This window comes from Sinocyclocheilus rhinocerous, unplaced genomic scaffold, assembly GCF_001515625.1.
Source record: "Sinocyclocheilus rhinocerous isolate Xijiao unplaced genomic scaffold, SAMN03320098_v1.1 scaffold1183, whole genome shotgun sequence".
Lineage (NCBI taxonomy): Eukaryota > Metazoa > Chordata > Actinopteri > Cypriniformes > Cyprinidae > Sinocyclocheilus > Sinocyclocheilus rhinocerous.
In genome coordinates this window covers 219,968-236,211 of record NW_015625028.1, presented here as the reverse complement: position 1 = coordinate 236,211, position 16,244 = coordinate 219,968, and the positions used below count along the sequence as shown (strand labels likewise).

The following is a 16,244-nucleotide window of genomic DNA, read 5'->3' as shown; positions in this document are numbered from 1 at the left end:
CGAGTTCGCTCGGCCGTGCGCTCTTCTGTCCACGTGTGTTGTGTTTTGTGTAGCACGCGGTTTGTGCTTTTCTTGTTGTCTTGTGTGAACACGCGGCTTATGAGTTTTCTCATTAGCTGTGTGTTCATGTCTTGTTTTGTTCAAGCACATGGCTTGTGATTGTTTTGCTGGCCATGTGCTTGTGTTTTTGTTTTGTGTAAGCATATGGCTTTTGTCTTTGTTTCCTGTGTGCCATGTGCTCTCATGTCAATTGTCTTGACCCCACCCATCTTGTTACCTGATTATTGGTTAATTTGCCCCACCTGTGTTCCCTCGGTACACTCCTCATTTTCTCCCTATTTATTCTCCTTGTGTTTGCGGTCCTGTGCCAGTTTGTCATCATACATCGCATGTATCCAGTCGTGTCCTGCCAGCCTTGTCCTGATCCTGCCTTGCTTTGTTGTGCCAGCCTGGTTTTCCCCCTCTAGGTAGTTTTTGTTGCGGTTTTGTTTATTTGTATAATTAAAAAGCCCATTTTCTGCAGTGCCGAGTCCTCGCCTCATCCATCTACCCAAACCCTGACAGATATGATCATAAATGAATCCCTAATATCTCTTTTGTTTAAGAGTGCAGTGAGGTTAAATGGAGGTCAAATGGAGACGTTTACTTAAGTCTCCTTGTCAGATGTTTCTTCAGTACAGATTTGCTATAACGCAAATGTGTAATCAAAATATCTCTATATGAACTCAAACATTTCTAATTAATCTAATTGCTTTTATAGATCAATAATGTTACTTTGACAACTATTGGTTCATTTGTGTCTCTTTTACTTCTAAGGAATTACAGAAAAGTAAAATACAATGACAGAAAAGACAATGACACAGAAAAGTAGAAATTTTAGACATTGCTGAGAGCTAATTTACATGTTCATCTGTCAAGCTCCAAAAATGTCATACGAGTAGTCGTATGACGTGGACTACTATCATATGAATTATTCTGAGTTTTATGACTTAAATTTTTTTTTTAATGTCTGAACTGTCCTTGTATGGAAAAGACAAAGATTCTTCTAATATTTTCTTTTTGTGTTGCATAAAAAACAACATGAGATAAATTATTCAGTTAATTGCTATGAAAGAGCAACATAATCATAATAATCAATAGAAAGTATTTTCTAGTTGTGCTTAAACTAATAAGGACTTTGAATTCATTCAAACAACCATCATACAGCAAACGTTTTTTTTAATGTGTGGGTTGTTTATGATTGGATGCTAAAAGCTTGTTGAAGTTAAATTACTGCATTTACTTCTTCATGTCTTCTGTCTCCATCACACAGACTGTAACCTCTTCTTGGTTTTGATTCGGCAGGTCGCAGAGGTCACCGTCAGGCCAGCGCTGACAAAATGTCACTTCCTCCAGGCATCTCGAGACACTGAATCATATAGCCATCGCTGTGTTGATCAAGCCATGAACAGCCTGCATACCGGCCGCTTCATCATGCAGATGCCTCGGCTTTTGTGGGTCCCTTGGGAAGGATTTCCATGTGGAAATCTGGAGCATGTGAAGGGAAGAGAGGCAAGCAGTTTAATCCGCATCCAAATCGGATATATTTTGGTGAGCTGGGTGTATGATGTGTGATATACCGATGGAATGGTTCTGTGGGTGCAATCAAGAGAATTTAGTCAATGTGGTTGCTGAGCTGATCTCCATGACGACCAACAGCAGCTCTTCTAGTCAGCCTATACTGCCATGGAAAGGAAAAATAGAGCAACTACACAAAGTGCTGCAGGGATGACATATTTTTGTAAGTTCACATCCTGGCTTCCTCGACAAAAAGCAAAAATTATTTTTCCATTGGCTTTTGGATTACTGCAGAAAATAAACTCTGTGACCAACAAAAGTTTATGATTTTTACATGTTTTGTTATTCATGATAATCTACATAAAAGAATACAACTTTTATGAATTCTGAAGCCTAAATACAGTATAATTGCCAGAAGTAAAAAGCCAAATGTTGGCTATAAATAAACTTCCAACAACCCTTACAATCTTTATTTAAAATCTGATCCAGCATCGAAAAAGTTGAAAAGTACGAGTTACAGTAGTTTATACACACAATTATACACACACAAACAGTCTTCGAAAGTGGACAAGTTTTACTGGTTGTGTGATGTTGTAGTCCCATTTAGATAGAGGTATTACTGATGTAATACCTCTAGAGTGAGGTATTACTGATGTATCATATGTTGTAGACTAAAATGTGAAAATATGATGAACTTGTGTTTGGCACAGACCTTATTTCAGGCATTTCACCAAAAACCCAATGAAAAAAAAAAACAGGAAGTAAATGCAACTGATCATTTTTTCAGCCCTTTTTTTGCCTCAGTTCCTGTGTTGCTGTAGTTATTCCCACCAAAAATTAACTACTTACATAATTTTACCTTAATATAAGTGGGTCATTATATCATGAAGGGGACCTGGGGTCACTTTTAAAGGGGTGTTCGCACAGCAATTACACAACGTAAGTTTAGATTTGCTATATAGTATATATCACTTTATGTGAGCGTATGTATGTATGTGAAATTTGGATGTACTAAATATCCAACTTAAAATATATTGCTGTGCGCTGATATAGATTAAATTTTGCACAGATATAAACAATCAAGCAATTGAGATTTGCTATATAATATATCACTTTACATGAGCGTACTGTATGTTTGTGGGTACAGTTGGATATACTTACAGTGTTGTAGTTTGAGTTATTAATTTGTTATGTGGCAGTATTTAGGATTCTGTAAGGTTTTGTTAAATTTCTAACAATGTGGCGTAGTGACAAGTCTAATTACTGTGACAAGCTGAGTTTAACATTATGCAAATGAGCACTGATTCTGTGTGAGATACAGATCTGACCCAATAACATAGTTTGACCAAAGTGACAGGGCAGCATATTTTGTTCCTGGGTCACGGATGATTGCTTCGTGAGGGCACGTCTCGAGAGTTTGCCTGCAGACTATAATTGAACTCTGTCGTTACAACACGTTTTTTCCCTGAGCTTAGCCTGTTCTGGATTGACCCTGTCCTTATATGCCTTCATAAACTGTCCCGTGGCTGTTGTTAGAGAGATGTATCTCTTTCTGCCTTCTGTCACTGTGGTGTTGTCCTCTGCTCTGCGGCGAAGGGGAAACATCCACCTTATTCAGGCATGGAGATCGCCAGAGGCGCAGCAGTCAGCTCTCAGCACTAATTACGGCCAAGGATAAGAGCACTGGAGCGCATGGAGATTGTGGCGTGTTGCTTTTATTAACCTCTTGCTGCTGAAGCAGAGATTTCTTTGAAAAGGGGAGGAGACACTTAAGATGTACAAAGGTTTAATGGTTGAATGAACCAAAATGTACCAAAACCCGGTGCCAATATGGTACTGGTACCTTTATGACCGGTATGTACCGGACCGAATCAGAAAGCAGATTTCGGTGCCTCATTTCGGTGCCACTTAAATGCCTGAGCTGTCCATTGAAATATTTGCCCTCTGGTGCTCTGAAACTGACATATAAAGGATCTTAACCACATGTGATCGCTAGTTAAATTATTCTGCATTCATGTGGTGTCATGTGGTTTTAAAAATAATTTTAAAAAATAATAATCCTGACTGAGAAAATTCATGTGAAAGCAAGTCGGAAAGCTCTGATAATACAAATCCAACACATCTTTGTTAGTGTCCATGTTGTTTTCACATTCAGACTTAAAAGCATTAAGTCGATTAGCAATGTCGATTAGCAATGTATTATAAATATATCTGGGCCTAATTATTCTGAAAATACCAGAGATGGCTTGAAGAACACAGATAAACTATACATTGTCACAGTCAAGTGTTTATTGTCTTCATGTTTCAGTATTCAAAGCGTTTCTATGTTCTTCTTATTCATTTACAGCGACAGCGATGCCTTTGTCCAAATTAGGGATTTCCTGAAGCGTCATGAGTTCTATTACTTCTGTGATGCATATGTGTAGTTTCTGCATGAAGGCACCCTCTGGCATTATGTTGACAATATAATGCTCAATAATGGCCAGTCCATCTTATTTTGGGTAAAAATAGGAATGATAATACTTCTCTCAAAATAATTTTGAAGTAGACATATGATAATCCATGTTTTTCTCCAGTGTACAGGATTTTCTTTGTTAATTTGTTTTAAAAATCAAATTTTAAATTGCAAATCAGTTTAAAAACCAAGGTATATATTGCAGCGTGGGTTAACTGTATTGATGCATTCCTGCCAAGAATACGGACTAATTTGCTGTTATTAGTACTGTAACTGTTATTTAGTGTTAAATTATTATAGTTGGCTTACGTGGCTTAGGTTTTATTGTGAATTTATGTAAATTTGTTGTATTTTGTATTTACTTATATTTGTATATTTTCGTATACTTAAAATGTTTAATATATTGTGCAATTTAAAAAAAAAAATTTTCAATAAAAAAAGCCATTCTTTAATGTCATCCACCGACCTTTTGCGACTATTTTTTTTTACGTATCAGTTCAGGCACCGTTTAGTTACCGGTATCATTTTAAAAGTATCGATTTGGCACAGGTATCATAAAAAACCCAACCGATACCCAACCCTACTCTTATGTCTCATTTGACTTTATTTTTTTCTGTAGGAACACCAAACTGCTCTTTTCCATTCAACAAAAGTGACGACCTTGGGTTATTGTCAAGCTCATAAAAGGATAAAATGTACCATAGAAAAGCGGTTTTCAAATCGGGGCACGGGAACCCCCAGGGGGCCCAAAGTAATGGGATTCCATAGAAAAGTTTAGAGGAAACACTGTAAATAATGAAAAAAATAAATGAATATAAAAATTAAGATTAAAATAAACGCATACTAAAAAAACATTAAATAGGCTACTTAATAAAAATTAGATTAAATAAATTATGAAAACTTTAAATAAATTATTAATTACAAAATAATAATAATAAATATTAGAATACATATTAAATGTTTATTTTATTATTAATTTGTATATTTTCATTAAAATTACTTAATAAAAAATAGATTAACAAAGAAATAAACAATGCATATAACAGTATAGTACTATATTGAGTAGAAGAAATAACTATAACTATAAAGTATTGTACAAATAATATTTTGCACATTTATAATACATATTTTTCACAGTATAAATTAGATTTTTATACATGAAAATCTATAGCTGATATGTAACTGCATTTTAGGCATGATCTTGGGGGTCTGTGGCATTGAAGGACCATAAAAGTAGTGAATTTATGTGACTACAAGTTGAACCATACACTGTAAAAAAAAAAACTGTGACATTTACGGTAAAATACCGGCAGCTGTGGTTGCCAGAAATTCACCGTAAAATTCACAATAAAATACCGTATTTCATTAACTGATGTAATGTTAATAAACCAACATATTGAAGTGTTAATATCTGTTTTGAACCATTGTAATGCACTGATAACCACCAAAAACTGGTGGTGATGAGAAAGTCACATGATGAACCAAAGCTCATCACAAAACAGCTTTTCTATGAGCTGAGGAGGGCAATACTTTTATATAGAAGGTGCACAGTGTCACTCACACAAACACTAAACCCCATCACGGTGACACACGATACTGAAATAATGCAACAAACATTAATTTAACAACATTAGATGTAAGATTAAACCCTAGGGTACACAACTGATAAGAAAAACTAAGAGACATGTTATTTCAACAAAAAAACATCAAATTTGAAGGGCCTTCCAGGGAATTCTGGGAGTGTCAATTTACGGTTTTTCACTGTAAATTATACAAATGACTTTTTCTTTTTCACTTCCAAAAAACGTATTTTTAACAGTATTTTACTGTGAAATTACATTAAATGTAATTACATTTATTCACCGAATATAGTATGGAAACTTACTGTTAACCAGTTAACAGGTTTTTACTGTAGCATTTTTAGTCTTTTACTGTTAAAATCACAATAATTTTTTACAGCGTATAATAATAATAATAATAATAATAATAAAAGACAATTGCGAGTTTTAGGCACCTAGAACATTTTGTTGTTTGTAAAGAGTCAATATATCAAAAGAAAGAACAGGGCCCCTGCTTTTATTCCTTAAATACCTTGGGTCTTTAGTGACCAGGGACGTTATTCACTACTCTATTGATTATAAACAATATAACCAGGAAAAAAAATGTAAGAGAGTGTCTGTTTTCCAATTAAATATTTGTAAAAAGTGTATAGAGTCGCTAGCAACACAAGGTATGTAATAGTGTAAGTATATTTTTCCTATGCAACAATAATTAAATATCCGATGACTCAATTAAGTGCACTTCACCTTTATTCCTCAAGGTGGCGATGTTTGATACACAATGATGAAGTGATTGAACTGGCTTAAATGGCTTTTTTCTACAGTTACTGTACGCAATCAAATATAATTGTCACTGTCATTTGATGGTGGATGTGGTGAATAATCTGCCAGCGATCAAAATATTGATTTTGAAGACACTGAAAACGATAGTTTTGAGGATATGGTTGAGATTGTGAATATGATCCAGATGCGGAATGTACTGGGGATACGTTCTGACGATGACAGTGATGCTAAAATCATCTGCTCAAATTGAACTCTTCCAAGGTTCCAAAGATAATGAAATATGCTTTATTTTATTCTTTTGTCATTTTTATTTTATTCTCGTGCATGTTATGTGCAGGGCTCCGTGCATATAATACAACTGCTCATGCATAAAAGTAATCCATACAACTTCAGTGGTTTAACCCAAGTCTTCTGAAGCAATGGGATTTGTATGATGGACAGAATGACATCGGAGTAATATTCTCTCATATTAAATCAAATCTTTAATCAGTTCATGCATACATTCATGGTTTGGGCTCCGTAAACAGTAGAGACAAAATATCTTTTCTCTGTTGGAGAATTTTTACAAAGACAAGCTCAAAAAGATCTCATCATGTGCTTTCATAAATGAGATATTCATGTAGAACATCGTATTAGAATGGATGCAGGGATCATTTTCTCTTGCCATGCGAATCACACTGTTCATGTCTTGATTTCCACAGTCACATTAACCAACATTGTTCCCAGGATCAGGACCGACTTCTTACAATGTAAGTCAGAAAGAAAACAAGCAGTAAATCTCACTTTGTTGTGTTCTTGTTCTGCCTGTACAAGGTTAAAGAAAACATGACAGAAGAGTTTTAATTGATGCAGTAAATGATGATTTGCTTAGGATACCTGGTAATCTGATGATACACTGAACATGAAGAGTTCAGCTGCATGAAATGGTCAAACAGATTCATAATTCCTGATTCTGATGTGTTTTTATCTCCATCAGATTCCCATCAGCTTACTCTGGATCCAAACACAGTGAATAAACGCCTCCTGCTGTCTGAGAGCAACAGAGTGATTACATTCACTGACACAGAGCAGCTGTATCCTGATCATCCAGACAGATTTGATGTTTGGGAGCAGGTGCTGTGTAGAGAGAGTGTGTGTGGACGCTGTTACTGTGAGATTGAGTGGAGTGGACGTGTGTATATATCAGTCTCATATAAGAGCATCAACAGGAAGGGAGGTGTTGAGTGTGTGTTTGGACGTAATGATCAGTCCTGGAGTTTGTACTGCTCTTCCTCCAGTTACTCATTCAGACATAGTAACATAGAGACTGATCTCCATGTAAAGCCCATCAGCAGGAGAATAGGAGTGTATGTGGATCACAGTGCAGGAACTCTGTCCTTCTACAGTGTCTCTCACACAATGAGCCTCATCCACACAGTCCAGACCACATTCACTCAGCCGCTCTATCCTGGGTTTACTGTTTATAAAGGATCAGTGAAACTGTGTTGATGAATCAGTATAGATTCTAGAGAGTCTCTTCTTTTTTCTTAATGACATTAATACTGCAGCTGAGCCTCTGTCACTGAAATAACATGTCAGAATTAATGTGTGTAATAAATCCTCATATAGACAAACATTCTTCTCATTATAAGAAGAGTATCTATTGAACCAATCTGCAATAAACAAGACAATTGTCAGTAAACACCTTCAGGAAACCAATAATGAGCTCTTACACAAAATTGTAACTTTCCAATTCAAGGGTAACACATGTAAACAAAATGAATAAATAAAATTAAATTAATTTTTTTGTTTAATTAAATTTAGCTGTATTTCTGTTCATATTTACACATTTCTTAAGTTTCCTTTTAACCTTATTTACTCCCTCTTATTGTTTCCTTAGTTAATAATTGTTGTCACCTGTTGTCTCTTTCAGTTCGTTTTTTTGCTCTTGTGTATTTATACACATGATTGTTCAGTTCTTTCTTGGTTCAATGTTAAATATGATTACATTTTCTGTGTAGTCTTGTGAATATTCTCGGTGTTGATTAAAATATTCTTCGTGATATATCATGCAACTTTTCAGTAACAACATTTACATGACAGATGGACCGACTTGAATCTTAAACAAGAGAGACTGTTACTTGCAGAACAGCCGGACACTGGCTTTATACAATGAGTTTTGCTGATGACTTTTTCTTTTTCACTTCCAAAAAACGTATTTTTAACAGTATTTTACTGTGAAATCACATTAAATGTAATTACATTTATTCACCGAATATAGTATGGAAACTTACTGTTAACCAGTTAACAGGTTTTTACTGTAGCATTTTACAGTCATTTACTGTTAAAATCACAATCCTTTTTTACAGTGTACCTTTAGCAGGTAGGCCTACTATTCACACAACTTTCCTGTTGTATTTAATTTGCAAACCCTGCAAACCCATAACGGTACGTGACAGAGATTTCAATTAGCCTACCTTACATTTGGAAACGATGGATGTCAAAATGTCCATTAGAGTATATGATAGCGTGTTCCTGCGGTGGACCGAATGGGGTTAATAAAGTATACTAATCTTTTTCAAGCATTTTATATTGTTATAACATGTTTTAGTTATCTTTAGCAGAACTGTCTGTCGTCTGACGACCTGTCTATCATCTAACGCTCCTCGTTCTCGTTCGCGCGCGTTCTCTCTCTCTCTCTCTCTCTCTCTCTCTCTCGCTCTCTCTCCTCTGGCGACATCCAGCGGATATCACGTGAAACGCAGGCAGTGCTCCAGCGCGCGCCTCGTGTGGGCTGTGTCTTCAACACTTCCACTCGTGATTTATATCTCATTTATGAGCTCAGTAACATATTTCAGTGTTTGCATGTTCGTGTTCCTTTCTTTTATCTATAATTCTCAGTTAATTTTATTGTAGCCGATAACCGCGACAAAGAATGATTGAAATGATCCATTCTATTTGATTTTATATTTTAGTACCAAATATTCGTAAGTTACCATTTTATTTTGATTTGGCTAAGATATTATTTTTTTTAGCCTGCAACTGCGCACGCAGTGACACAAGAGTTTGTGGCGCGTGGGGAAAGTTGCGCGTGAATCAGAATGTGGTGAACACGGAGGATCATTTAATCATATCAAACTCCTCATATCATCAGATCAAACATATCATCACAAGCCCCAGTGCGCCTGAAAGCGCGCCTGAATTCACCAACCTGATGATGATGGACGCAAAGGAGAAGAGCTATTAACGGAGAAGGTAAAGTTACTCTTTTTCTGTCATCATCATACACTAATTAAAAAGTATCGTGATGTTACCATGATTTGGGCGTGTACCATGGTAATACCTTATTTTTAAGATGTCATGTTTCATGGTCATATTTGAAAAATCTATCTAGTCTCATCTGGTATTCTTTGGAGTACCATATTGGTAATAATTCAATACCATGTTTTTTCACCACAGTACTTTCAGGATTCAGGGTAGATATTTGGATGGATAAAAAGACTAACAAAAAGTGCTTTTTGTTTGGATGTGTACCATGGTAATACCATGATGTTCTTTAAATTACTATGGTACTGTATATAAATATGATCATCATTCAGTACCATAGTATTACTATTGTATCTGACACCATCAGTGTCACATGATACTGCCACAGTATTTTTAGGAATAGGAGGATAGATTGCTAAGAAGCCACAAGCAAAAGTACTTTTGTTACTGTACCATGGTAGCAGGAATCACCACAGTACTTTCAGTAGATAGATAGATATTCAGTTTTCCTATATATCTAACAAAAATACTTAAGTATTACCATGCTTTTTAGCTTGGATGTGTACCGTGGCAGTACCATGATATTACTATCGAACTGTATATAATATAGACTATTGCATATCATCAGTTTTACATGGTACTGCCACTTAAATGTATCGCCATGCTTTTTTGGATGTTTACTACGGTAATATCATGTTATTCTTTAAAGCAACTCCATAAATACCATGGTGAAGAAAAACCGTATGCATTCCGTACCGTGGCTTGATACCATCATTGTTCTGTATCTCTGTGGTACTTTTTGTAAGAGATCAGCTTTTAAAACTATAACTTGTGATTCTCCAGATTAATCTGACAACCTTTCTGTTGTACTGCAGATTACGGAGACTTCTCAGGGTAAAATGGGCCCAATTTGCACTTTGATAATATATGTATTTTCGTATGTGAAGCCATAATGTAGCCTATATAATATCATCCAAACCCTGTGAATCACAATATGATAGAATTTTGATTCAAATCAGTCTGTAAAGTTGTGATATTTCATTGATATATGACTGTCAGAATATATTAAGTATAATCAGCGATTATAGTCTGTGTGCTGGTTTGATGCAGGTGGCATATAGTCGGTTTAGTTTCTCTACAGTGATTCTGGGTGGTCCATCTGCTTGTTTTTTTATAGACGATCTCTACAATGATTCAGATTTCTTGTTAAATTAAGAGTTTGGATAAGAGCAGTCTCTAAAATCTCTTTAAGTATGTATTCATTTGGTTTGGAAGTCGTCCTTTTATTAGCATGTACAGTAAAGGTTTGTTGCCTGGTGGTAGTTAGACAGAAAAACCACCGCGGCTCTGAGCATCTTTAGCTGCGGGGGTGGCAGTGTGAAAAGTGTGGTGGTGAGCCTCCTGGGAGAAACACACACACACACACAAGCAGTCTGTTCACACTTGCAGTGGCTTTGTTCGCAGCACATTGACTGATGGATGAAACTCTTGTTTTTCCAGTGCTATAATGATCAGTCTATTAGAATGATGTTGTTTGTGCTGTCATGTCATAGTCACTCATTGTGGACACTATATATCCTGTTTTGTCACTGATACACATGCGTAACGCCCTCACTATTATTCGTTTTTGAAAGGAGTCAAATCCATTTGCCTTTCTTTCATTTTTTTTCGTTAAATGCAATTTCCTCCTCACATGACAAATTAGCAAAAACAAACAGTAGCGCAAGGCGCTTGCAATGCCAGGATTCATAGGGAATGCATGTCATTTAAAGGAATAGTTCCTCCAAAAATGGAAATTTGCTGAAAATTGCATTCACCCTCAGGCTGTCCAAGATGTAGATGAGTTTGTTTCTTCATCAGATTTGGAGAAATGTAGCATTCCATCACTTGCTCACCAATGGATCCTCTGCAGTGAATGGGTGCCGTCAGAATCAGAGTCCAAACAAAAATCACAATAATCCACACCACTTCAGTCCATCAGTTAATGTCTTGTGAAGTGAAAAGCTGCGTGTTTGTAAGAAACAAATTAATCATTAAGGAGTTTTAAATTTAAACCGTTGCTTCTGGCTAAAATACGAGTCCATAATCCACAATAACGTTTCCTCCAGGCAGGGAAAAAGTCCATCTCCTTTTGTCTCTCACATCAAAATCCACCCAAATATTTGTTTAGAACTGTGTTAGCTTGTAAACGGTGCTTGATCTGTGCAGATTTCTCTCCTGATGAGTTTTTCACTGGGGGAAATAATATTATGTATACTAGAGTACTCGTGTTTTAGCCAGAAACAATGGTTTAAAGTTAAAAACGTCTTAAAGGTGGATTTGTTTCTTTGAAACACACTGCTTTTCACTTCTCCAGATGTTAACTGATGGGCTGGAGTGGTGTGGATTACTTGTGGATTACTGTGATGTTTTTATCAGCTGTTTGGACTCTCATTCTGACGGCACCCATTCACTGCAGAGGATCCATTGCTGAGCAAGTGATGCATTTCTCCAAGTTTTGATGAAGAAAAAATGTATCTACATGTTGGAAGGTCTGAGGGTGCATAAAGTGCATAAATATAAAAGTAAATTAGGATATGCTTAAAGGAACACTCCACTATTTTTGAAAATAGGCTCATTTTCCAACTCCCCTAGAGATAAACAGTTGAGTTTTACCATTTTCGAATCCATTTTAAAACATGATATTACGCAGCGCCTGAAAATAGGCTAACTTCCGTCAGCATAACCATCGTGACCACCTGCTTGCACAGGGAGCGTGCTGGGGACTATTTTCAGGCGCTGCGTAATATCATTGCGCCTGCTGCACCCATGGTACGGCAGCAAAGTTCCTTGATTATTACGCCGGAATGAGAGTATAGTTCCTAGCCATATCGGCCTAGAAAATCGCAGTTTTTCATTTTCCGTCAGTCTTAGTACACGATGTAACTACAGAAGAGTCAAGTTTTAAATAGGAAAAATATAGAAACTCTTTGGTCATTTTTGAGCGAGATGCTAACGGTCTAATCAGATTCAATGATCTATGCTAAGCTACAGCTAAAAGTGCTACCGCCAGACCCGGAGATCGGCTGAATGGATTCGAAAACAGTAAAACTCAACTGTTTAACTCTAGGGGAGTTGGAAAATGAGCCTATTTTCAAAAAATAGTGGAGTGTTCTTTTAAGACTATTTGGTGGAGGGGAACTTCAGTCAGCGAGTACTGACTGAAGTTTCGGTCTGTTCCTCACACTAAGCTTTCATGTGGTTTCAGAAACTTTTCTAAACTTCTCCTCGATGTGAGTAGTGTTCATATGTGCCGCGAGCACCTGTGGCAGAATGAACACACGTCTGAATGAGCTCAGTCACCAGCTCCCTGCTTTAGGACAATATCAACCTGCCCTCATCCAGCTGTGTTTCTGCATGTGGAGAGCCCTTCAGCAGCCATCCGTGTGCGCTTACATGAGTCATTCACTCATCACACAGCAAAACTTTCCATTACCGTGAGCTCCTCAACTTTACTGTAGTGATGCATTATTTGATTATATGATTGTTGTGGAGAGAGAGAACGAGTTAAAACTCTAATAAAGGCATTTTAGGGAGTATTTTTATCTGAAATGACAGTAAGAGTAATTTAAAATGTGAGGGGTGCAATTTTGTACGTTGTGTGGAAGCATAGTTTGTTTTTCCACTCTAAATTAAAAGGTCACTCAGTTGTTTTTTCCATTAACGTTATAAAACATTTTAAGGAATTGCAAAGTTATTGCTCAGAGCTTGTAGTTCTTGAGACTTAACTGAGTTTAAGTTCATGTTTGAGATCATATTGAGCTCTCTGACGTTTGATTGAATACCGTGGTTGAGATTTCCTTTGAAGCTCTGGAGGAGACACACGTGAGAAAGACTGAGGTCTTCTTCTCTGGAGTAAACACGTGATATTCAATATACTCAAATGACTGGGTCTTCAACATAATCGTCCATTTCATAGTCCAATCGTTTCATAGTGCTTCTTCAGTGTGTCATGTTTGTTTGCGTCCATCTGACTGTAAACTCTGTTTCTCTTCTGTCACTTCCGTCATCCTGTTTAATGAAGGCCAGCTTTATATTTGGGCTCCTCAGTGGACAGCTGGCATTAGGACCCCTGATTTCACACATCCCACCTCATCTTATCCGTCACTTTAGGCCTGTTTTAGACACAAGCTCAATCCGCCACGGCTGCGGTGTGTCATCATTCATCAGCCGCTTCAATAGAGAATGACAGCATCGCTGCGCTAATAATGACAGTCACATTCAGACACATTTCAGTCAAATGACATGCGAACAGTGACACACTTTAACAGTTAATAGTAGTCTTTAACAACTGAATGGAAATGAATGAGATGAGTTTAAATGAGTTTAGTTGAGGTGAGATGAATTATGTTGAAGGGATAGTTCATCCAACAATTTTGGACCCTGTTGACTTTTGTTCTATGGATAAAAAAACGTTGAAATGTTTTTTTTTTGTTTATATTTCAAAACTTGTTTTAGATGAAATAAAGTCAAACATGTTTGGAACGGCATGAGGGTGAGTAAATGATAGCAGTTTTCTTTGTTAGGGGTGTGAAGTATCCCTTTAAATCTTTATTTTAATTAAAAGTTGTTGAAATGAATTTAATGACCATTTCAAATGAGCATTTAATTAAGCTGATTGAAGTAAAAATGAACTGAACTCAGTTTAAATTAATGAACTATTTCCTTAATTTTAGCAGAATATTTTCATCTAATTCAACTTAAAAACTTAAGTTCAGTTGTTGACTTAAATATTCAAGTATAACCAGCTTGGTTGTAAGTCATTTAAACTTAAATTATACAACCCTCTACACTGCGAGTAAATCACTCGCATATGCGACTAAATCTTCACTCTGGCGACTAAATTATGTCTAATATTAGCCAATTGCTAATAAATTCTCAGATTTTACTCGCCAGTGTGTGAGTTGGAGGCTAAGTATAAGTTTAGCTCAGATATATTTTCACTCGCCGAACACTCTGATTGAGCGCTTCAGAGTTTCACTCTCCGTCAAGCGATCTGTGCTGTTTTTCAGTTCATCTGAATGGATGTGCAACGCACAACGTACCGTAAGCTCTAGTGTGCAGGCGCACGCCTCGCCGTCGCTTTGTTTCACACACGCACACAGCGAGAGAGGGACAGTCTGGCGAGTAAACAAAAAAATTTACTAGCCAATGGCGATTCAATTGCCAAGGTGTTCGTAGAGGGCTGTTATACTAAACCGACTTTTAAAACAGTCGTAAAGAAATGAACAAACAAAAAAAAAGTTGAAATTGCTCAACTTATTTTGATGAGTTAAAGTAAAGTAAAAACATAAGTTGCCATGGCTTACTTATCATATCATTTTTTTTTTTTTTTTACAGTATATGAGTCTGTTGTATAAAGTGTTTTTTTTCTTTATGTATGTATACCTCTGCTACCTTTTCTTCACTGTTTGAGAAGTTTTCCCATTCTACTGCTCTCGCTTCATCTGAGCTCAGTCCTGATTAACTGCTTCACAGTTTTAATTCTGTCTGCACTACAATTTGGGATTCTGTGGCTCCAGTGAGGACTAAACATCACAAGTTAACTCCTGAGCCATGACTGAGTAATAGCACTCGGACATTGAGACAGGCTTGTAGAAGGGCCGAGAGGAAATGGAAAAAGGACAAACTACAGATTTCTTATGAAATGTTAAAGGATTCTCTTATTAAGTATCAGAAGGCGGTGAGAGTGGCCAAATCAGATTATTTTTTCAGGTGTCTTTAGTCAGTTTACACCTATTTCGCTTTCTTTTTTAAATGACGTTGTTAATCAACTCAAACCAACTGGTTCACCCTTAGATATAATTCCCTCACGGTTATTTAAACAAGTGTTCGATGTAATGGGTCCGACACTTTTAAATTTGATTAATAAATGTCTCGAGTTGTTCCTGACTAGGGCTGGGCGATATGGTCAAAAAAATTATCACGATAATTTTTTCCATATCAGTCGATATCGATAATTATCACGATAAATGTCAAATCTTTATTTCTTTCCAGTTTAAAGCCAGATTTTTGCTCCAAAGTGAAAGTTGTAGAAACCAGACCATTAATTTTCCTTAACAAAATAAATATCTAAATAGAAAAATAAATTTCTTAGTTGCTGCATGTTCTAATGAGTGATATTGTTTCAAATCAAGAAACAGGTTTGGGTTGCCTGATAATATTAATAATAATTATATCATTTTTGGTTTCTTAGAAATGCACATTTGATAGTAGCTTGAGTTAGGATGCAGAGGTAAATGTTTGTTCATTATCAAAATCAGTAACATCTCTAAAAATTGTAGCAACCTCAGTTTTATATGGTTAAATTTATTCTGACCAAGTTTTTATTTATTTATTTTTAAATTAAGCATCGGTCTCCCATAGTAACACATTTAAATCATGATAAACACAGTAAAAACCACACATAGCCTATAGCACCTCAATACCATGGTAAAAATATAACTATATGGTTTTTAGGTAGCCTATTTGTATGAAAAACAGTAGTCTAAAAACATTCAGTATAAATGCACACATGCTATAGCTTAATCACAAATACATGGAGATTCTGTAGCACTGGTACTTTTAGACTTGAGCGCTGCTTTTGACACTGTAGACCACAATGT

The 16,244-nt window shown here is 36.2% G+C and overlaps 1 protein-coding gene across 1 annotated transcript; it reads left to right on the top strand.

Annotated features, from left to right (window-relative positions):
* Positions 1-6,991: 6,991 nt before the first annotated feature.
* On the top strand, positions 6,992-8,054 carry LOC107748040 (tripartite motif-containing protein 16-like). The gene is made up of 2 exons (XM_016562695.1): positions 6,992-7,103; positions 7,331-8,054. Exons 1-2 carry the CDS (start codon positions 6,992-6,994, stop codon positions 7,840-7,842), a joined length of 624 nt encoding a protein of 207 aa, XP_016418181.1. The 3' UTR covers positions 7,843-8,054.
* The last annotated feature ends 8,190 nt before the right edge of the window (positions 8,055-16,244 follow it).